Here is a 21632-nt window from a genome sequence, read left to right on the forward strand (position 1 = left end):
AAGTTAGTCGGTGGCGGAGCCAGACGGAATGGGTCTCACCAGCCAGGGCTGCCTTGGACAGTTTCCAAATCATTAGTTCCTCACTTATTTTACATATCCCAGGACGTCTGATGAACGCACCTCTGGATTATATGTCATCTCCTTCAACCCAGGCGGGCTTCCTGGAGGAAGCCGACTGGCAAGGCAAGCCCTGCGATGCCACCTCCGTCGCGACGGTCGCGTGTCACGTGCCGCGAAAGAGACGGGGGGCGGCCAGGGAGCGCCCCGGGGGGGGGAACCCCCTCCCGAACCCCCTGGCCAGCTGCAGGCCCTGCGTCACGTGACGAGCCAGGCCTCAGGTCACCTGCGGGAGGGTGGGGGCGGTCAGGGGCGGCGGGCGTCCGGGCTCCCCACTGGGCAGGCGGGGCGGGCGCGAGGCCGTGCGGGTCGCTGGGGACCGGAGCAGCGGAGGGGGCGGCCGCGGCGGCGGCGGCGGCAGCGGCGGCGGCGGCGGCGGAGGGGGCGGCCCCGCGGCCGCGTCACGTGGTGCGAGGCGGGCAGCCATCTTGCTACAAACACAAACAGAGAGGAGCGGCCGCCGCGGGAGCGCCAGCGCCCCCTCCCCCGCCGCCGCTGCCGCTGCCGTCGCCGCCGCCGCCCCCTGGCCCGCCGCGCGCGCCGCCAACGCCCCGGCACCGGAGCCTCGCGCCGCCCGCCGCGGTAAGCGCTCGGCGGCCCTGCGGACCCCGGCCCGCCGCCGGGCCCGGGGCAGGCCCGCCCCCGACGCCGAGGCGGCCGCGCCGAGCCTGCGAGAGTCAGAGCGAGAGCGCGGGCCGCCGGCACGGACCCTCCCGCGTCTCTGCCCAGGCCGCCGCCGCCGCCGCCCGGTGCGTCCGCCCTCCCGCCGGCCCCTCCCCGGCGCGGCCCCGAGGGAGGCCGGCCCCCTCCGGGTGGGCGGCCGCCGTCGCCCCTCGCCCCGCGCACCTGGCGCCCCCTCCCTGAAGGGCACGCTGTCCTCCGGGGCGGCCCGCCTCCTTCCCACCCCCGCGCTCCTAACGGTCGCCCTCCGGCCCCTCGGCAGCCCTGCCCGGCCCCCTCCCGTCCACCCGCATCCTCCGCCGGGCCCGCCCGGGGGCCCCCGACCCTAATGCCCGACACTCCCGGGAGACTTCCCCAGTGTGTCTCTGGGCTCTTGTCGGAATTTGCTGGGCCCTGTGGGTCTTAAAGTCCAGGCGTTCCATGACTTTGGCCAACGTGGAAGCCTTCCCTCTTCACCGAAGCACCTCCGCTGGGTCTTCACCTAAATTTCCTTTCGACGGGCGACATTAGTGCTTGGTCATTGGGGTCTCCTTCCTCCTTGTTGCCCGGCCGTTACTAACACCTTAGTCTTTTCCTCTCTCCAGGCCAGGCTCTTCCCAGCCCAGCGCTTCTGATGCAGCAGCTCCCCGGCCATGGCCCCTCACACTTTGCCTCTCCCCCTCCCCAAGTTAACTTGAAAGAGACCCTCATCTTGCATTTCTTACCCAGTCATTACCACAATTCCCAGTAAGCTTCCTGGTCTGGTCTTTCATAGGGCTCCAGCCCTGGGAGATGCTAAGTCAGTTGCTGGCCTCTGATTTCCACCACTCACCCCAGGCTCACTCCCCTCTTGCTTCTTACTGGTGCTTACCCAGAACTCACCCTGCACACTGCCTCTCCACTGTCCCTTCCAGCTGACATGCCAATTGTACCTTGGCGCCCCCCCAACCCCTGGTCTCTTCATCCCAAGCCCCATGGTTACCAACAGGCTGGTCCCTTTGCCACTCAGGATGTGGGAGTTTGCCCTCAGGATCCCTCATCTGTACTTTTCCCTGTGCAGTCCCAGGCCACCAATCCCTCACTCAGCTCCAGTTTTATTTCCTAGTTGTAGGTCTCCTATGTAACTGGGAAGGGCTGAATCAAATCTGGGCTTGGTGTTGCTGCCATGGGGCCTTAAGGGTCCCATATGGTGATTACAGTCAAGTGAGTTGTGTTCGTAGACCTCTGGCCTGCCTTTTTTTAGCCATTGGACAAGTTAGTTTTGTGATCTGATGAATCCAGGGACCCCAGTGTGCCCTTGTCTGTGGTTGGAGTTAGGAATAGAAAAAGCAGCCCCACTTCGGAACAGAAAGGGAGGAGAGATTGCTATGTGAAAGATTTAAAAAATTCTAAGAAGAAATTTAAAGCGGCTTAAAACTATTCCTTCTCCAGTCTCAAATAGTGTCTAGGAACATGGGGTCCCCTGTGGGGTCAGCTGCATCCTCCCTCCCTTGTTTTCCCTGGCTGGGTCCCAAGACTGGGCAAGTAGGCAGAAGGGATCAAGTGAGGTAAAGTGTGAAAGCGCTTTGAAAACTTAACCAGTACACATGACAACGGGTGTTCTTTCTCGTGATGGCTCAGAGAAGTAGAGAGCTGTGCTAACTGACCAGGAGGGGGTGGGGGGGTACACGGTTGTACCCCTTCCTAAGCCTCCCAGTTATCCTACCATGCATGGAGAATCTTTCTATCCTGAGAAAGGGTGGAGTCATCTCCCAACAGGCTCGGAACTGGGCTGTTCGCTGGTTGCTCAGATGTTGGGGAATTTGGGACTCCACTTCTGTTAATAGTGGTACCTCCTTGTGCCAAGGCACATTGCTCTGGAATGGGGCTAATTTTAGGGGTGATGGAATGAGGAAATAACGTTAACTTAGCATGTCCTAGGACTACCTATTCTTTGCATCTTTTTCTTCTGAGAGTTCTGAACCCCAGAGAACAGGCTTCCCTCCTGTTCTGCCAGCCTGTTGTGAGCACCCTGGACCAGTATGTGTCCTCTCCTCTCAACTCCAGCAGGGGGCAGCCTTTTAATAGCGATCATTCCAATGCCAGGAGAGGCATACTGAGGCCTGAGAACGAAGACCGGGCAGGCAGGGACAGAGGGAGCACGAGTAGGGAGATGAGGCAGAGAGAAGGTAGGACCACGGGGTGGCAGGTAAGCTGGAAGGAGTCTGTGAGGAGATCCTTAGAAGAGGAAGTCCGGAAAGGGTGCTGTGCCCAATGCTGTCTGCTCCCTGTCCCGGCTCTTTCTTCCCTGGGAAGGGACCCAAACAGTTGGCTTTGAGAGTTTGTGATAGAGAAACTTAGCAGAACGTTTTAAATCTGTTCTTGAGGATTTCCCTCCTGGCAGGATTTCAGATATCTCTCATGGGATAGCGTAATTAGGAAACGATTTCCTTGCTTGGTCTTCAGTGGGGAGACCGAACTCGAATCAGTTGCTCTCTCTTCGTTCTTCCCAAACAGCAAATAGGCTTTACCTGCGCTGGTGATACGGAGGAAGGGCCCTCCACCTTGGCAGTGTTGCTGTGTTGGGCCAGCTGCCTCCCTGGGTGTTCTGGCCAGCGTAGCAGCATGCCCGCCCTTCGCCCGTTAGATGCCAGTAGCACCTTCCAGCCATGCCCACCAAAGCTACCTGCAGATACTGCCATGTGTCCTCTGGGGAGCACAGCCCCCCTCCCCCATTGAGAACCACTGGCTTGGAGGAAACCTGGAGAAGACTCCCTCGGGTCTGCAGGGCTGGGCACCATGGGGCGGCTCGGGAGCTGCTTGGCCACGCTTTCTGCGGTTTGGGGAGCAGCCAGCGGCCACCAGCTGCCGGGACTTGGTGGCTGGGCTTACCTGGAGACGTGACTTTTTTCTCCAGCTGCCCCTCTGCTTCCTCTGCCCTGACTGCCTTTTCCTTGCTTCCACAGTTGCGCTGCTTCTCACACCGGGAGCCACTCCTCCTCGGTCTGCTCCTTAAAGCCGGGACAGAAAGGCGAAGGCCAGAAGCGGAAGCATCCGGGAGAGCCGCCTTTGCCACTCCCTGGAAGGGAGGGAGGGTGAGTTGTCCCCTGTCCCCGGAGCAGCCTTCCACACCCACAGGGCTCTTCTGTCCCCCATCTTCCCCTTGAAGAAGATGTGGCTCTTCTGGAATGAGCTGCAGGAAGCTCAGAACAGTCTTTCCTGAGGTTTGCTTGAAGGGATATGGGGTGTTTTCCTTCGGGTGAGGAAGACTTAGGTATGCAGTAGCTATTCCCAAATGTCTGTTTTTTTTCCTAAACCTTATTTATTTATTTATTTATTTTTAAAAAAGATTTTATTTATTTATTTGACAGACAGAGATTACAAGTAGGCAGAGAGGCAGGCACAGAGAGAGAGAGGAGGAAGCAGGCTCCCTGCTAAGCAGAGAGCCCGATGTAGGGTTCAATCCCAGGACCCTGGGATTGCGACCTGAGCCAAAGGCAGAGGCTTTAACCCACTGAGCCACCCAGGCACCCCTCCTAAACCTTTTTTAAAATGGTGGTTAAATATACCATTTAATTGAGTTTTCAGCCGAGTTTTTGAGTGTCCAGCTCTGTGAGGTTAAGTATGTTCGCGTTGTGCAGCTGTCACAACGGTCCGGCTCTGGAGTGGCTTCATTTGCCCCCTTCAGGCCGAAACTCAGTACCCCTTTCACTGAAGAGCTCCCCGCTCTCCTCACCCCCCAGCCCCGACCCGGTCCTTCTCCTTTTCGTTTCTAAACTGGATTCTTCAGGATTCGCACATGAGAGGAATCCTGTGGTATTTTTCTTTTGTGACTGCGTGGTTTCCTGTGGCATAATGTCTTCAAGGTTGATTCATGGGTCGAATAAAGTAGGGGTGTTAGCATGGGAAGAACAAACCCCGCTCTGTCGTCCTGGGAGGCCTGCCTCAGTCCAGTGAAAGGGAGAGCTTTGGAACAGATGAGTTTCCTGAGGGGTGCTCCGTCACCAGCAGTGGCCACTTGGGACTGCTTTGAAGCAAAGCCCGCGCCGGGGGATGTCCCCCAGTTCCAGATGCTCTTCAGAGCCTCATTTCCTGCTGGGATTCTGCGACCGGGTCCTGCCTCTGTCAGGGCATTTTCCTTCATCTTCCCATGTGCAGCTGTAAGTGAGAGTGGTGAGAATCCGCTCCTCCTTTCTTGCCAGAGTTGTGTGGAGTCGTGGACTTGATGGAAACTGTGGAGGCCCTGGGGTCCAGCCTCCCCACCAGCCAGTGAGGGAAGCCCCCGTGCAGCTCCCTGAGACCTTGCCCACCTGTCCTCGCTTGGAACCACCAGGGATGAGCCGCCTCCTGAGAGCTGTTCCTTAAGAGGGACAGGTCACTGCCACTGCCACTGTTTCTATCGACCTCATTTCTACTTTATGGTAAGGGGAGCTCCTTCCTAGTTTATAGCATAAGAATCTTCCCTTCTTGGGGGCACCTGGGTGGCTCAGTGGGTTAAGCCTCTGCCTTCGGCCCAGGTCATGATCTCAGGGTCCTGGGATTGAGCCCCGCATCCGGCTCTCTATTCAACGGGAAGCTTCCTCCTCCCTCTCTCTCTGTGCCTGTCTCTCTGTCTACTTATGATCTCTCTCTGTCAAATAAATAAAATATTTAGAAAAAGAAAAAAAAAAAGAACCTTCTCCTCTTGGTTCTTAGTAGTTATGATGGGCTCTTCCTGATCCATGGAAAGGGTCTGGGTGTTGATTCCTGTTGGGTAAACCAGCCCGAGGCGGTCACTGGCCAGACTTACCTGCCCTCTGCCTTCCGTGTGCCCTGTCTTTGGCCTTGGAATAGGGCCTCCCCGCCATCACTCCCCTTCTTCTGGCTTTCCCCCCGACATTGAATCCCTGGATTCTAGCCACCAAACAAGCAGCCCTGAGTTCTTTCAGAAGGGAAATAGGTTTGCTCCCAGACTTGATTTGTAATTTTTTTTTTCATAACTGATGTTTTTTGTCTTTCGACTATCTGGGCTCTGATGGGTTTTTGGTTTGCTGGCTTGTTTGTGTTTTGTTTTTGTGTTGAGCATGCCCGCATGCCTCCGCCAGCCCTTTCCCGAATGCCACGCCACGCTGGGAGGGTGCTGAGACCCGTGTCTCACTCAGCTCTGCTCAGGGAGTTGACCACTCTTGAGGCCTAATGTGGGGGACAGAGGAGGAGCTGGGGCTGTAGTCCTCTGCGCTGGATAGCTTGAAGCTTCCAGCACCTGTAGATCTCCCCATTAAGCAGGGCGGAGGAGGGCCAGAAGTGGGGGTCCCATCTGGCCCATTGGTTTAACCCCAGCTCTGTTTTCTCACCTCTCGGTAAGGATCTTTTCCGGATGTGAAGCTCCCTCCTTGGGTGCCACTGCAGTCAGATCATCATCCTGTAGCTTGGGGACCTTGGTTCATTCCAGCATTGGCCCCTGCCTGAAGAGAGCCCAGTCCCGGCCCGACCTGCTTCCTGGGGGCAAGGCTGCCAAGTGAGTCTGGGGCGGAGGGAGGCAACCTCTGAAGGCTGCTGAAGCCAGAAGGGGCTCCTGCTGCCCTCGCCCCTCCTCTCTGCCAGGTCTTCCCTCCTCGTGACAGTTCGGTTAACTCATGGTGTGTGGCACGTGGCTGGCTTAGGTGAGTCCTTTCAGAGTCCGTGTGGGAGTCTTTAGTGAGTTCTGTCGTGGTGCTCCGCGTGTGCGGTCTCTCAGGCCTAGCGTCCCTGCGCCTCCGCAGGTGTTTGGAGAGTGAACGCGCCAGGTCCCCGCTCCTCCCTTCAGCCCCTCTGACCTCGAGGACACGCCCACCTCCATAATGGCAGCAGAGACCCTCAATTTTGGGCCTGAGTGGTGAGTTCGACACTCTCTGGGTGGCCTGGAGAAGCCAGAAAAAATAGGGTTGCTCAGACTCCTGTCTCTTTCCTTCCCTGTGTTCCTTTTCTAGGTTGAGAGCCCTTTCCAGTGGTGGCAGCGTGGCCTCCCCGCCCCCCTCCCCCGCCATGCCCAAGTACAAGCTGGCTGACTACCGCTACGGGCGAGAGGAGATGCTGGCGCTCTACATCAAGGAGAACAAGGTTCAGGGAGATGGGTGTGGGGCGTGTGGCCCAGTTGCCTGTTTGGTCTGAGCCGGTGGAGAGGGCCTGGGAGCGGGTGGGATCCCAGCTCTCCTGCCCCGTCTGACAGGTGCCTGATGAGCTGCAGGACAGGGAGTTTGCTGCGGTGCTACAGGAGGAACCGCTGCAGCCGCTGGCGCTGGAGCCGCTGACCGAGGAGGAGCAGGTGGGGCGGGGCCGGGGCGGGGCAGGGCGCTGGGTCTGCCCCTGCAGAGGGGCCGAAGCTGGGGAGGTAGGTGGTGGGGCTTGTTCTGGGCAGGGATGAGGGGGGTGGGTGTCTGGGTCCTCACTCCCACCCCTGGCTCCCTCCTCAGAGAAACTTCTCCCTGTCAGTGAACAGTGTGGCTGTGCTGAGGCTGATGGGGAAAGGGGCTGGCCCCCCCCTAGGTGGCACCTCCCGTGGCAGGGGCAGCACTCGGAGCCGAGGTAGAGGGGGTGACGGTGTGTTCTGGGGGTGGGCCGGGGGGGTGCTGCCTGTGGTTGTGGGGGCGCAGAGAGGTAGTCTGGCAGGTTTCCCACGTGTATCTCGTCTTTTCTCCAGGCCGGGGCCGTGGTGACAGTTGCTTTTACCAAAGAAGCATTGAAGAAGGCGATGGAGTCTTTGGCCGAAACCCCCGGGAGATCCAGCGAAGCCAGAGTTGGGATGACAGGTGCCGGCGGCATAGTGGCAGAGCCGAGTGAAGCCCTGTGGCTTGGTTTTCTGTTGCTAGAGGGCAGCAGGAGACCCTCCGGATAAGCCCTGGTCACAGAGTTTCCTCTTTGACTCGGACTGGCTCCCTGCAGCCCTTTTGTCTTACTTCTGATTCTCTTAGTACCTGTTTATCCTGTGACCTTTTCCTGCGTGCCCTCCTGCGCTCCCTGCCAAGCCTAACATTTCTCTAGGACCCCCCCAACGTCCTCCCTCTTCCCCCCCCTCTCAGGGCAGAATGGACAGAGGGTTCAGAGGTGCTACACATGGGAGGGCAGGGTGGAGTCTGTCCTCTCCTGACCAACACCTTTCCTTCTGCAGAGGGGAGAGAAGGTTTGAGAAGTCGGCCAGGAGGGATGGAGGTATGGAGAGTGGCGATGGCCTGGTCCTAAAGGTCATTGAGAGGTGGGGAGGGGGAGGACTTAAGTGGGGGGTGTTTTCCTGCGGGAGGTGGAGGGGACAGGAGGGCCTGGAGCGGGCCTCCTCCAGGGACCATGGCTGCCGCTCCACTGACTGTGTCTTCCCTCGCCCCCAAGCACGATCCGGGTTTGAGGAGGGAGGGGCTGGCCCGAGGAAGGAACATGCCCGCTCGGATAGCGAGAACTGGCGTTCTCTTCGAGAGGAGCAAGAGGAAGAGGAGGAGGGCAGTTGGAGACTCGGGGCAGGACCCCGGCGAGATGGCGACCGCTGGCGCTCAGCCAGTCCCGGTGAGGTTGGGGCCGGATGTGTGTCGTGGGGTCAGAGGGTGACAGACTTCATGTGAGGGTGGGCTCCTGCGGCCGGGTGGAGGGGACAAAGCTTTCTGGAGTGGAGTGGGTGGGAGAGCAGGCCTGGAGATGCGCTTGTTCCCAGGGTGGAGGGGAGGTCCTGGTGGCCGGCTTGACCGGGATACTGACCTTCTTTATCTTTTCCTGCCCAGATGGCGGCCCCCGCTCTGCTGGCTGGCGGGAACATGGGGACCGGCGTCGCAAGTTTGAGTTTGATTTGCGAGGGGACCGAGGAGGGTGTGGTGAAGAGGAAGGGCGGGGTGGGGGAGGTGGCTCTCACCTGCGGAGGTGCCGAGGGCCTGACGGCTTCGAGGAAGACAAGGATGGGCTCCCGGAGTGGTGCCTGGATGACGAGGATGAAGAGATGGGCACCTTCGATGCCTCTGGGGCCTTCCTGCCTCTCAAGGTACTGGAGGAAATGCAGGGAAGGTCTCCACTGGAGGGTGGCGGGGCCTACCCCGGTGGGGGCCTCTCACTCCCACCCGTTCATCCTCTGCCTCTTGCTTCCACACCGTGTCCCCTAACTCTGTGCAGAAGGGCCCTAAAGAGCCCATTCCTGAGGAGCAGGAGCTTGACTTCCAGGGCCTAGAGGAAGAGGAGGAAGAGCCTCCCGAAGGGCTAGACGAGGGGGGGCCTGAGGCAGGTGAGCCTGCGGGGTGGGGTGGGGGAAAGGGAGAGTGTCTTGAGCCAGGCCAGGTGGGCAGAGGGGCCCTCACCAGGCTCTGCCACCAAGGTGGCTTGGGTGGAGAGCAGGTGTCACCGGGTGGGGGAGGAATGGAGCAGGCCCGTGCCTGAAAGGCAGACAGGCAGCTCACAGTCAGGTGATCATCAAGATGATCCGTGCAAATCCTTCAGAGAATCTGAAGAACACGGCTTTAGTAGGTCTGGGGCGGGGCGTGTACAGCCCTGGGCTGTGACGTGGACACGTGCACGGTGTGTGCGGTGTGGCGAGGCAGAGTTTGTGGTGCTGATTTGCTGGGTGTTAGCGGAGTTGAGCAAAGTTAGGTGGGTGGATTCAAGGCCCGGAGACCTAGGTTTGGGCCGCAAATGGGGGAATTTGTGTCAAGTCATTTTTTTTTTTTTTAAGATTTTATTTATTTATTTGACAGATAGATCACAAGTAGGCAGAGAGGCAGGCAGAGAGAGAGGAGGAAGCAGGCTCCCCACTGAGCAGAGAGCCCGATGCGGGCCTCGATCCCAGGACTCTGGGACCATGACCTGAGCCGAAGGCAGAGACTTTAACCCACTGAGCCACCCAGGCGCCCTGTGTCAAGTCATTTTTAAGGCTTTCCGGCTCTTTGGTTTTGAATTCTGGTAATTACCTGTCTCTTTCAGGAGGGAAGGAGCTGACCCCACTACCTCCTCAGGAGGAGAAGTCCAGTTCCCCCTCCCCACTGCCCACCTTGGGCCCACTCTGGGGAGCTAATGGGGAAGGGGATGACGCCGCAGACAAGGACCTGCCAGCAGCTGAAGGTAGCGGAGGGGGGATGGGAAGGACACTCCTCTTCCTTGTGGTAGGACGGAGGTACCTGAGGCATTTTGGGAGGAAGGGGTAGAACTGGAACTCCACTTTTCTGGAGTGAGGGTGCATAGGGAAGCCTCTCATTCTCTTCTCTGGACCCCACCCCCCCATTCCACTTTCTTCGCTTCTAGATGATGTGAGGGGACTGCCGCTGAGTCCTGGGGTAGGCTCACCGCCTGGCCCACCTGGAGATCTGGAGGATGATGAAGGCCTGAAACACCTGCAGCAGGTGTGAGGGACCTCAGAAGGCTCTGGGGATCCTGCCGCATGGGGGATGGAGAGCCATCATTGCCTCTGTCTCTGCCCTGTCCCGTGCTTTCCCCATCTGATCCTCCGAATTGTAACCTGACCTCCCGACCCCACGCGATGTTGGCTGCAGCCGCATCCTGATGCTGCCACGATTGTGCTTTTGAGCCTTTCCTCTCTCCTCTGTTTCCCAGGAGGCGGAGAAGCTGGTGGCCTCCCTGCAGGACAGCTCCCTGGAGGAGGAGCAGTTCACGGCCGCCATGCAGGCCCAGGGCCTGCGCCACTCAGCAGCTGCCACTGCCCTCCCGCTCAGCCATGGCGCGGCCCGGAAGTGGTTCTACAAGGACCCCCAGGGGGAGATCCAAGGTGCCCGTGGGGAGTAGGAGCCATGCAGGAGGGGCTGCTGGGGGCAGGGGACACTGACATTCTCTTTCAGGGCGTCTCTGGCACAGCTTTCTGACTGATGTCGTCTTCTCTTGGTGCAGGCCCCTTCACGACACAGGAGATGGCAGAGTGGTTCCAGGCGGGCTATTTTTCCATGGCGCTGCTTGTGAAGCGGGGCTGCGATGAGGGCTTCCAGCCCCTGGGGGAGGTGATCAAGATGTGGGGTCGTGTGCCCTTTGCCCCAGGACCCTCGCCACCCCCACTGCTGGTAAGCACGGCCCCCTTGGCAAGGAGTGGGGAGGAGAAGCAGGAGCGGGGCTGGGGCCGGACAGACGGCAGCGGGGGTGCAGGGTGGGAGGAGGTCAGAGCCACAGGAGCGCTCTGGCCCTCACCCAGGGCAACATGGACCAGGAGCGGCTAAAGCAGCAGCAGGAGATGGCCGCGGCGGCCTTGCACCAGCAGCTGCAGCACCAGCAGTTTCTGCAACTGGTCGGCAGGTACGGGGCACCCCGGAGGCCCTGGCGGCTGGGTCGGGTCGGACCAGGCCGGGTACGGGCCGGGAGTGGGCCGGGTGGCCTCCGCCCCTGACGCGCATCCCCGTGTTGGCAGCCGGCAGCTCCCGCAGTGCGCGCTCCGGGAGAAGGCGGCTCTGGGGGACCTGAGCCCGCCGCAGCAGCAGCAGCTCGCAGCGTTCCTGCAGCAGCTCCAAGCTCTCAAACCGCCCAGGTTCGTGGGCCGGGGTCTTGTCGTGGGGAGTGGGGCAGCCCCAAGAGGAACTCGGGGTTCTGAGAATTGCGGCTTTTCTCCTCAGAGGCGGGGACCAGAACCTGCTCCCGACCATGAACCGGTCCTTGTCAGTGCCGGATTCGGGCCCCCTCTGGGACATACATACCTCAGCCTCATCACAGTCAGGTGTGTGGCCCGCCTGTTCCTGCCCCACGTCCCTGGGTGAGCGGGGGCAGGGGGAGGAGGTGACAGACTTCATGTCTGCTCCCGCCCTCCGGCCACTCCAGCCCAGCCAAGCCTGAGCCGCCTCCCGCTGCTGCCCTTGCCTCCTGCAGGCGGTGAGGCCAGTCTTTGGGACATACCAATTAACTCTTCGACTCAGGGTCCAATTCTAGAACAACTCCAGCTGCAACACAAAGTGAGTGGTCTTCCTGGGGCTGCGGTCCTCGGGTGGCTGGGGTCGGGCCGAGGCAGGGACGGCCGGGGGGGGGCCCCGGCTCTGCCGTCTGAGCTCGTTGGCTGTGCCAGTTCCAAGAGCGCAGAGAAGTGGAGCTCAGGGCGAAGCGGGAGGAGGAGGAGCGCAAGCGGCGGGAGGAGAAGCGGCGGCAGCAGCAGCAGGAGGAGCAGAAGCGGCGGCAGGAGGAGGAGGAGCTGTTTCGCCGTAAGCAGGTGCGTGCCCGGCTGCGCCCATCCGCACCAGTCTTCGCCCACCCGGGCCTGGGGCCAGGCCGCCGGCCCTCACCACGCTGCTCTGGTCCAGGTGCGGCAGCAGGAGCTCCTGCTGAAGCTGCTCCAGCAGCAGCAGGCGGTGGCCGCTGTCCCCGTGCCGCCGGCGCCCAGCTCTCCGCCCCCGCTGTGGGCCGGTCTGGCCAAGCCGGGGCTGTCCATGAAGACGCTGCTCGAGCTGCAGTTGGAGGGGGAGCGGCAGCTGCACAAGCAGCCCGCGCCCCGGGAGCCATCGCGGGCCCAGGCCCCCAACCACCGCGTGGTGAGCAGGCCGGCCCTTCCCCCGCTGAACAGCGGTTTGGGAGCCGTGGGGGAACCCCTTGCAGTCCGCTCCCAGGGTGACCCGGGGTGGGGGGAGTTGCTTAGCCCCCACTTTAGAACCTGAGCCCTGGTCCGTATCTGTCCGGAAGCGTTTGTCTTCCGGGCGGCCCTCCCCTCGCCCCACTGGGCCACCTTCGTGAGCCTCCCCGCTTAGTTGTTCTAGTGTGTGTGTCCGCGTCGGGGCCGCGCTGATTCTTGCTATCTGTAGCAGCTTGGGGGCCTGGGCTCGGCCCCCCTGAACCAATGGGTGTCTGAGACCGGGCCACTGTGGGGCGGGCCCGACAAGAGCGGGGGCGGCAGCGGCAGCCCGGGGCTCTGGGAGGACACCCTCAAGAGCGGCGGGAGCCTGGCCCGCACCCTGGGCCTGAAGAACAGCCGGAGCAGCCCCTCTCTCAGGTGGGTGCCGGGGCCTGCACGCCCCGTCCGGCCTCAGGCCGGGGTTGGAAGGACGGGGCAGGTGTCCGCTCATTTCCTGGCTCTCGTTCCTCCCCGGCCCACACAGTGACTCGTACAGCCACCTGTCGGGTCGGCCCGTGCGCAAAAAGACGGAGGAGGAAGAGAAGCTGCTGAAGCTGCTGCAGGGCATCCCCAGGCCCCAGGACGGCTTCACCCAGTGGTGCGAGCAGATGCTGCACACGCTGAGCACCACGGGCAGCCTGGATGGTACAGGCCACAGCCCTGGGGGCCGGGCGGGACGGGGGCTTCCGGGCCTTCGTCGGATGGGCCCTAACAGCCCCCCTCCTGCCCCGCAGTGCCCATGGCTGTAGCGATCCTCAAGGAGGTGGAATCCCCCTACGACGTCCATGATTATATCCGTTCCTGCTTGGGGGACACGCTGGAAGCCAAAGAATTTGCCAAACAGTTCCTAGAGCGGAGGGCCAAGCAGAAAGCCGGCCAGCAGCGGCAGCGGCAGCAGGTGAGCCTCCGCCAGCCCCTGGCGGGTCGGGGGCTGGGGGGCGGGGGGGCTTCCCCTCCACTCCCTGCTGACCCAGCCTCCCTCTGGGAGCCTCACAGGAGGCGTGGCTGAGCAGTGGCTCCCTACAGACAGCCTTTCAGACCAACCACAGCACCAAACTCGGCCCTGGGGAGGGCAGCAAGGCCAAGAGGCGGGCGCTGATGCTGCACTCAGATCCTAGCATCTTGGGTGAGTTCGGGGGTGTGGCCACGAAGGAGGCTTCTTACTCCGCAGGGGCCAGGAGCCTGGGGAGAGCTCAAACCCAGCTTCTCCCCGGCTTCAGGGTACTCCCTGCACGGACCTTCTGGTGAGATCGAGAGCGTGGATGACTACTGACCAGCCCATCCCACCAGCCCCTGGGCTGTAGGCCGGGGGCGGCAGCAGCGGCTTGGACCCTTGGGTCCCCAGCCTGCAGGCTCCCCACAGGGAGCGTAGGAGGAAGCAGGGGCAGGGTCCCCAGCACTTGTTACAAACCACACGATGCACCTTAACTCACCCACCACGAGGCACTTTACAGAATGGGGGGGAAGGGTTTTTGTTTTTTGGTTTTTTGTTTTTGTTTTCTCTTGGGAAAAAAAAACAAACATTTTAAACAACCCTGAAGAAAACGTTAGGAGAGACAAGAAAAAAGAAAATTGTCCAAAACTAGACTCTAAGCACCCCTTTCCCCTCTAGGGACAGTGAGGGTGACAATGGAAGGTCCACAGAGGTTTTTTGGGATTTTTTGTTCTTTGTTTTTTGTTTTTTTAAGAAAAAGAAAAAGAAAAAAAAAGTTAGGAGATTGAAAGAAAAAAAACACACTGTTATTTTGGGGCAGTGGGGACATGGGCCCCACGGACCTGTCCTGCCTGGCCCCCAAGGCTGCACTTACCCTCCCTGCCCCGCACAGTGGGCCATTGGGGTAACTGGAAGCTGGGGTGCCAGCAGTTTGCACAGCGAGGCCCCCTCAGCCCCGCCAGCCGGACCCGCTGTGAACGGCTCCCTTTGTTGCTGTGACTGTGGCAGAGGTGTCCGGGGTCGGGGCCAAAGTAGCCCCTCGGCTTTGCTGCTTTGGGGGAAGAGTTGCACAAATGGGCCGGGCGGCCTCCGCTCTCCGGGCTGCCGTCCTGTGCTGGCTGATGAAGTAGAGGGGAAAGGGCCAGCCAGCGCCAACCTCATCTGGCTGTCGGGGTGGTGGAGGTTCCGCTCTGGCCCTGGTGAGGGGCTTCCCCCACTGCTGCCATTTTGGCAGGGGGACGGCCTGGGCGTGAAGCTGAAAGCCTCAGCTCCCTGCCTTGCCACATGAATGTATCCTTCGGGCCACAAGCCCCCACTGCGCCTTCTGCCTCTACCCTGCGCGAGGTGGGAGTGGAGCAGTGCCTCCAGGAGCTGGAGAGAGAGGCACCACTTCGGGACTGTTTGCTCCTGCGAAAGGGGCCGGAAGAGGGCCTAGGAGGCGGAGGGAGTGGGCAGTGCGGGGCTCCAGGTTGCGGCGTGGGGGCTGTTCGAAGGGAGTTCCCTGCCTGCAGCCAGCTATGTGGGCTGCAGACCACCCAGCTCTGCTCTGACCCCTCCATTGACCAAATGGGAGAGGAGCAAGCAGCCTCTCCCCTTCCTGCTCCCCCGATGCGTTTTTCATGTTGGGTAAGGTGCGGGGGTCCAGAATGGAAGTGTCGTCTCTCCTGGGTCAGGGGTAGGCTGCCCTTCTGTCGCTCACCAACTTTTATTCCCAGTCACCTACCTGGGTTTGTCTCCGTTTGTGGATTTTTTTTTCTTTTCTTTTTTTTTTTTAAAGTTTCTCTTTTGGGTTTTTCATTTAACTTCTCCCATCGACCTCATTGCTCAGAGCGCAGTATTAGGGCAGGAGTCTGCCACTGCCTCCCCTCCATGAATGTATTTATCCTTCCTGCCCTGGGGAAATGGGGAGTGGCCTGTTTTCTTTCCCCATCCATCCCCAGAGAGACCACATTTTGTTTTGTTTTGTTTTTGTTTTATTTTGCACCAAAGTGGCAACTGGGTCAGTGTTGGGGGATAAAGCTGGCCTCGGGGGTGGAGGGGCACCCTCCGCCCGCTTCTCCCTGGTTTCAACAGTGTTAGCGTCCGTGAAAAGACAATATTCTCTCTAAAGCAATAAGGGGGTGATGGGCCAGGGGGAAATGTCTTGCTGCTGCTGGCCCCCCGCTCCCCCCTTCCTCATGCCAGTATTTGGCGGCTAGAGGAGTCGGGGGGGTACTGTTGTGACTGAATGTAACCGCCCCCACCCCTGCCGCAGCCAATGCAGGGGAGGGGGGTGACGCTCTTCCCTGTCTCTCCCTTCCCCTTCCCCCCAGCTAAAGAGACTTTGAACTTAGGGGGCCCTTGAGCCTGGAGAGGCCTTAACCCTGTGAGGAAGTGTAGGGGGAGCCCTCTCCCACCCCCATCCCCTTCTGAGAGTGGTCAATGTTTACAAGCCCCTGAGCCCCCCAGCCCAGGGGCTCCAACCCCATTGCTGTCCTTTCCCTCCCACCCGTCTCCCTGGGCCCCAGCTGCTCTCCCACCCTCCCTGGGTTGGGGTGGGTGCAGGGGCTGTTCTGTATCCCCTTGTCTGCCTTGGACCCAAAACCTCCCCTACCCCCACCCTGTGTGACTCCCCTCTTCTCCCTGCCCCTGTAAATACTCCCCTTCCCCCAATAAAACTCGGTGTGTGTTCTCCCTTTCTGCCATGTGCCTTTTCTTGGGGAAGAGTGTCTTTGGGGAACGAGACAAGGCTAAGTGCTGGGAACTGAAGGAGCTGTGCCAGGGGCCAGCTGGTCAGCCAGCCGGACTCAGGGCTGTGTCTGGGAGCGTGCACGGCCCTGCTGGGTAGAAGGTCCTCCTGCCTGACTTTAGCTGAAAACCTGTGGGAATTTCTCTCTGGTTGCGATTTATAAGGACCCGTATCCACCCCACCACCGCACCCGTGACACATACACTGGTCTGCCCTGGGAGCAGAGACCTGGAATGAGAAAGACACAAGGGTAGAGACCAGGTACAGAGTTGGAATTGGCTCCTTTATGGAAAAACTGAAAATATAATAAAAATTAAAATAAAACCAGTTTTAAAAAAGCCAGCCCCTGGAGTTTCTACCTCCTGCCTCTGGCCCTCCAGAGGGACGAGACCCCAACCCCAGGGCAGCAAAAGGATGAGGGCTTTCTGCCCCTCCTCTTCCCCCATTCTATCCCCATCTTTATCTCCACAGTGGGGGCCCCCGGGAGGAACCAAACCTGGGTAGGGGAGCAGGGACCCAAGGCCCCGTGGCCCGAGGAGGGAGGCTTGGTGTGTACCCAGCCCCAAAGCTCCCGGCCTGTAGTGTGGGCATGGGCAGGGCCCCTTTTGGCCTGGGCCCAGTGGGGTGGTAGCTGTTAGTTCCAGATCTTGAGGAAGGAGTCCCAGGAGCCTGTGGCCACAGCCATGCCATCATCAGTGACCCCGAGGCAGCTCACACGGTTGTCGTGGCCGGCGAGGACACCTGTGAGGGAGGACCGTCAGAACCCAGGCTCCCTGGGCCCAACACCCACTCCACCCCCTGGCACCCAGTACGCACCTGCACGGTCGCCCTTCATGGCGTCCCAGATGTTGCAGTTGAAGTCGTCGTAGCCGGCGAGCAGCAGCCGGCCGCTGCGGGAGAAGGCAACAGAGGTAATGCCGCAGATGATGTTGTCGTGGGAGTACATGAGCAGCTCCTGGTCAGCCCGCAGGTCGAAGAGGCGGCAGGTGGCATCGTCGGAGCCGGTGGTGAAGGCGTAGCCGTTGGGGAAGAACTGCAGGGCAAGGGACCGGAGTGGGATAAGGGCACAGCAGAGCTGGGAGCCTGGCAGACGGGCCAGCCCGGCTCCACCCGGAACTTACCGCCACAGCATTGATGTCCGACTCGTGGCCGATGAAGGTCTGTCGGCACATGGAATCCCGCACATCCCACAGCTTGATAGAGGCATCACAGGCACCAGACACAAAGGTGCGGCCATCGGGGGCCAGTGACAGGGACATCACATCTCCACTGTGCCCAGCAAAACCCACTGTCTGCTGGCCTGTCTCAATGTCCCACAGGGCACTGGAGACACGACAGAAAGAAGAAAGGGATCAGAGAGGGATACAGGGCAACCCCCCCCACCCCAACCATGCGAGCCCAGCCCTGAGAGAACGTCCGAGCAGGGGGCACACGGAGCCACCGGGTCACAGGAAACGGAGGCCAAGTGTTCAGAAGACCCCCCCCACACACCCTGCTCGCTCCGGGCACACACTACATACTAAACACCAAGGCAGGGGCACTCCAGGCAGGAAGTATCGGAGAGTCCCAACTACCTAGCCCTGGCAGGGCCTCACCAGGTGGTGTCCCCGGAGCTGGTGATAATTTGGTTGTCATCCAGGAAGCGGCAGCATGACAGGTACCCTGGGGAAAGGGGCTGGTCAGCCGAGGCTCTCGGGCTGGCAGCACAGCCCCTCCCCCAGCAACAGCGCCCCCGAGCCCTGCCAGGTCCCTCTCACCGGTATGGCCAGGTAGCTCCCGGCTGACCCGGACATTGCCCTCGCGGGTCTTGAGGCTGTAGATGGAGCAGATGTTGTCTAGCCCTCCGCAGGCCACAAAGTTCCCTGAGGGCGCATAGGCACAGGTCATGACCCAGGAGGAGCGCAGAGGGATGGCATGGACCTGGAGAGAAGGGGCAGTGCCCAGGGTCGGAGCCAGCCAGGGCCTGCGGCCCCCCCACAACTGGCCTCAGGCCCCGCCTCTACCTTGTTGGTGGTATAGCTGTCCCAAATGATGAGCTTCCCGTCCTGGGAGGCGCTGACCAGCAGCCTATTGAAAAGTGGCAGGGGAGAGGCAGAGGGGTCAGGGTGGGAAGCTCCCTCTGGAGACGGGACACCGAGGCCCTCTGCAGCAGCAGACCTGCTGACCCCAGCAGCAGCCAGAAAATTCCTGCCAGTGCACTCCTGCTTCCCACCCCCTGGGGCTGTCTGGGAGTCACTGTCTTCCCAAACACGCTCAGCAACACACAGGCATCCCGGTCATCCCGCCAGATCCGCCAGGTTGCAACCCCTGCCCCAGTCGGCCTGCTACAAACTCAGCCCAGGGCAAACACACCCCTCAGCACACGGCCCCAACCACACACACACACACACACACACCTTGAGTCTGTCCCCCAGTGCATGGCATAGATTTTTGCCAGGTGCCCACGGAGGGTCCTCCGTGTTCTCATCTGGATTCTTCCCACTGGGTCCAGCCCAGCTGTGATCTGGAGGTAGAGGCAGAAGGTGCTCAGAGGGGTTCAGACGGCATGGCCCACCAAGTAGTGCGACTCCGACCCTCGCTCCTTCCCTAAACCCCAGGTTCAGCCCTGGATTCATCTCACCTGGGTCAGTGTTGAATCCCCACATGCTTTTCGGGCATCCTATAAGAGATGGCAGAGCTCATCAGAGGCAGGAGAGGAGGAGGAGGCAGGGGAAGGGGTGACAGACGAGTGGAGAAGAGGAGACAGAGACTAGGGTAGCCGCACACACAAGAACCCCCCACCACCACCCCAGTCCATTTAGGCCACCTGGCCCTGGCGGCTCAGCCTCCCCAGCCCCGCGGTCAGGCCCTCACCCGGATCTGGTTCCGGAGCTGCTCAGCCTCCTGTCTCAGTTGCTCCAGCTCACTCATGGCGCCGGGCCCGTGGGGCGGGGTTGGGGGCGGCTGGGGGCCGCGGGACGGGGGCTGGGGGAGACAGCTCCTCGCCGCTGGCCCGAGGCCTGGGGGATGCAGGGCTGACGTCAGGCCCAAGGCCGCCGGGGAAGGGGGAAAAGGCGGGGTTGAAGAGCGGCCCGGAAGGGGTAAGTGCCGGTGGGGTGGGGGGGAGGGGACAGCAGCGGCGGCCGCGGTTCGCGAGGCAGAATCTGGGTCTTTGGCACAGGAGAGATGTTGCCCAGGAAGAGGTAACTTCCCCAATCTTCCTCCCGCCCCCCGGAAACGGAGCGGGAAGCGCAAGAGGAAGCGCAGGGGAAACCCCTCCCTCGGACAGCAGCCCGGGCGGGACACCCGCGGCAGGAACTGAAGGGGGGACGAAGGGGGGGAGGGGAGGGGGCGGGGAGAGTCCCTTGGAAAACAGACCTGGAGTCCGCCCGGGCCCGCACAGGCACCGCCCTCCTAGCACCTAATTTTAAAAGGGGCGGTGCCTCTTTAAATTCACCCCCACACGCCGCACACCCTCCACACACACCCCCAGCTTCGACTGGGGTGGGGGAGAGACCACAGGGGGAAGCTGGGCTGTTCGTGGGGTTGCCTAGGCAACCGTCACCCGGACTGAGAGCACCTCATTGGTGAAGTGCCCCCACCCTAGCCCTGTTGCCAAGGCAACCGCATCCACGGCAGAGACCTGTAGGGTGGGTGACCCCACCCCCGGCCCCATCGCCCCCGCCCGACCCAGCCTCCCACCCCAACCCAGAACCAGCCAGGGTGGCTGTTTACAGGATTTGGGAAAGCCGATTGGCACTAATAGGTTCGGGACGGCTCACCCCGGATAATCCCTGGGCCGGCTGCGCCCCATTAGCCGCCCCTGGCGGGCGGAGGGAAGGGTGGCGGGGAAGGCAGCCCCAAGCCGCTGCTCCCTCCAGCGCCGAGGCCGCCCGTCCCAGAGCGCCCGCAGAAAGCCCGTGGGAGCCGCTCTCGAGTAATTAGTGCTCCGAGGAGAGGTCCCCAGCCCCGAGGCGCGGAGCTGCTCTCTCCCAGACGCGAGCTGGCGGGCGGGCTGGCGGCCCCAAGCGGCCCGGCCCTGCGCCCTCGGCACCTCAGGAGCCCAGCCTCTGGGCTCCGCGTCGGGGCCCCAGGGGCCCGGCCGGCTCCGCTCCAGGGCCCGCAGTCCTGCCCCCTTCTCCGGACACCTGTGTGATCTGGCAGTGCACGCTGCACTCTGTCGACCCAGACGTCCCCCACCCAGCTCCCACTTCCCCAGGCCCTGGGCGTTCCTCTTCCCCACTGACATTTCCCCTCTGCCAGTTCAGCTTTCTACACTAGCGCCAGGGGATGCCCCTCCAAAAAAGCGGGGAGCCTGTTGCGGTGGGGGGCAAAGTCTCCCATTCCGCGTCCTCAGTTCCGGACAAAGCCCCTTCCTTCCAGCTGCTAGCAGCCCAGACCGAGCGGCAACGCCAGAGGCCAGGGGCAGAAGGAAACAGGCCGGGAGGAAGCCGCCGGGGGCGGGGGCGACGCTTCCAGCCCTCAGTCCCCATCACCCTCCAAGGCCCCCTCGGCGGCCCCCGGAATCTGGGCATACAGCAGCCGGGGCCCCAAGGAAAAATGGGGGTGCCACCGCCTCCGCAGGTCTGGCTGGGCGAAGGGGAGGGGACATGGGAGGGTCCCGGATCTGGCAGCTGGAAGGCGCGGGCCGGTGCCTAGCTGCGAAGCGCAGTGGGCCTGGCCCTCCGGCCCCCACGACCTCCATTTTGCCCAAAAGAAAGCAAGACGTGGGATAAGGGCGTCCGGGAGCTGGGTTTGGGGTTAGGGCTAGTAGAGGGAACAGGGTGCCGAGGTCTCCGGTCTAGAGTAACGCGACCAGAAAACACGTACAGAACCCAGATCGAGGGGAGGGTGGAGGCTAAGGGAAGGGTGGCCTCGCGGCCTTGCCTGCCTCTCTGAGGATTCTGGAGTTTTGCAAGGCGAACGCCGGCATGGGTGAAAAATGGGAGGACACGAGGGGTGCTACCCAGGGGCAAACGGGAGGGTGGTGATGGGGGAGAAGGGGGCGGGACGGGGCCTAGAGGAAGCCCGGAATTCGGCCCCCCAACTTCCCAGGGAGCAAGAGGCAGGAGAGGCTGGGATGGGGTCTGGGGTGAAGCAAAATGCCCCTGACGGTGCGGGGAGCGCGCGCATTGTTGGGGATGAGGGTCCCCCCAGTTCCCCTTCCGGGTTTGGGAGCGACGGAGCCAGAGGAAGGGAGGGGAGGTCTGGGGTGCTACGTCCGCTCCCAAGAGGCTAGACCGGGGCGACAGAAGGAAGAGAGGTTCCCCCACGGGAATTTGGGGCTGGGGGAGACGAGGACTTCTTTTGTCAGCGGAAGTACCTGTGGCGGTGGGATTCTGCGAAGGGTCGCTCGAGGAGCGCGGGAGGTCCTGTCTTCCTCCGCGGCGGAGGCGGCAGCGGCGGCGACGCGGATGGATTTCCTCAGTCACCCCAACTCAACCGTCCAGCGCTGCTCTCCCCAGAGCGGAGGGATCCCGCCCGCCAGTGACGCGGCCGTCGCCGCCGCGCCCAGGGCCCGGCTGGGCGAGACCAACTCCTTAGTTGGGGGGAGGCCGGAAGGCAAAAGACCCCTTAAGGGGCAAGGATTGACTCCGTCACAACAAAGATACTACACCAAACTAGTTCGACGCAAAAAGGACCAAAACGAATGCTTTGCTTCCCGAAAAGGAGCAAGACACCCCCCCCCCGGGACTGACGGAAGTGGTACTGACATGGGG

At 61.5% G+C, this 21632-nt stretch overlaps 2 protein-coding genes across 6 annotated transcripts; one reads left to right on the forward strand and one right to left on the reverse strand.

Annotated features, from left to right (window-relative positions):
- Positions 1-542: 542 nt before the first annotated feature.
- GIGYF1 (GRB10 interacting GYF protein 1) lies at positions 543-15876 on the forward strand. 5 transcript variants are annotated; one of them, XM_047713599.1, is made up of 29 exons: positions 543-699; positions 3723-3851; positions 4959-5177; positions 6101-6253; positions 6340-6398; positions 6498-6610; positions 6705-6834; positions 6944-7039; positions 7188-7299; positions 7415-7523; positions 7883-7923; positions 8098-8268; positions 8481-8734; positions 8863-8971; positions 9664-9801; positions 9982-10079; positions 10291-10462; positions 10582-10748; positions 10877-10977; positions 11090-11206; positions 11292-11392; positions 11542-11624; positions 11735-11875; positions 11967-12194; positions 12462-12649; positions 12756-12916; positions 13006-13169; positions 13268-13397; positions 13492-15876. In XM_047713599.1, exons 6-29 carry the CDS (start codon positions 6576-6578, stop codon positions 13542-13544), a joined length of 3099 nt encoding a protein of 1032 aa, XP_047569555.1. In that variant the 5' UTR covers positions 543-699; positions 3723-3851; positions 4959-5177; positions 6101-6253; positions 6340-6398; positions 6498-6575; the 3' UTR covers positions 13545-15876. The 5 variants fall into 5 exon arrangements, with proteins under 5 accessions (XP_047569555.1, XP_047569560.1, XP_047569556.1 ...); XM_047713604.1 differs by having other exon boundaries at positions 13298-13397; XM_047713600.1 differs by having other exon boundaries at positions 12465-12649.
- Positions 15877-16195: 319 nt separating this feature from the next.
- Positions 16196-21426, reverse strand: GNB2 (G protein subunit beta 2). Its single transcript, XM_047713623.1, has 10 exons — positions 21236-21426; positions 18787-18932; positions 18554-18592; positions 18330-18436; positions 17937-18000; positions 17691-17853; positions 17529-17595; positions 17055-17256; positions 16750-16966; positions 16196-16674 (listed from the first exon to the last, which is right to left on the reverse strand). The coding sequence occupies exons 2-10, from the start codon at positions 18841-18843 to the stop codon at positions 16568-16570; spliced, it is 1023 nt and encodes a 340-aa protein (XP_047569579.1). The 5' UTR covers positions 18844-18932; positions 21236-21426; the 3' UTR covers positions 16196-16567.
- Between the last annotated feature and the right edge of the window lie 206 nt (positions 21427-21632).

Source organism: Lutra lutra, chromosome 18, assembly GCF_902655055.1.
Source record: "Lutra lutra chromosome 18, mLutLut1.2, whole genome shotgun sequence".
NCBI lineage: Eukaryota > Metazoa > Chordata > Mammalia > Carnivora > Mustelidae > Lutra > Lutra lutra.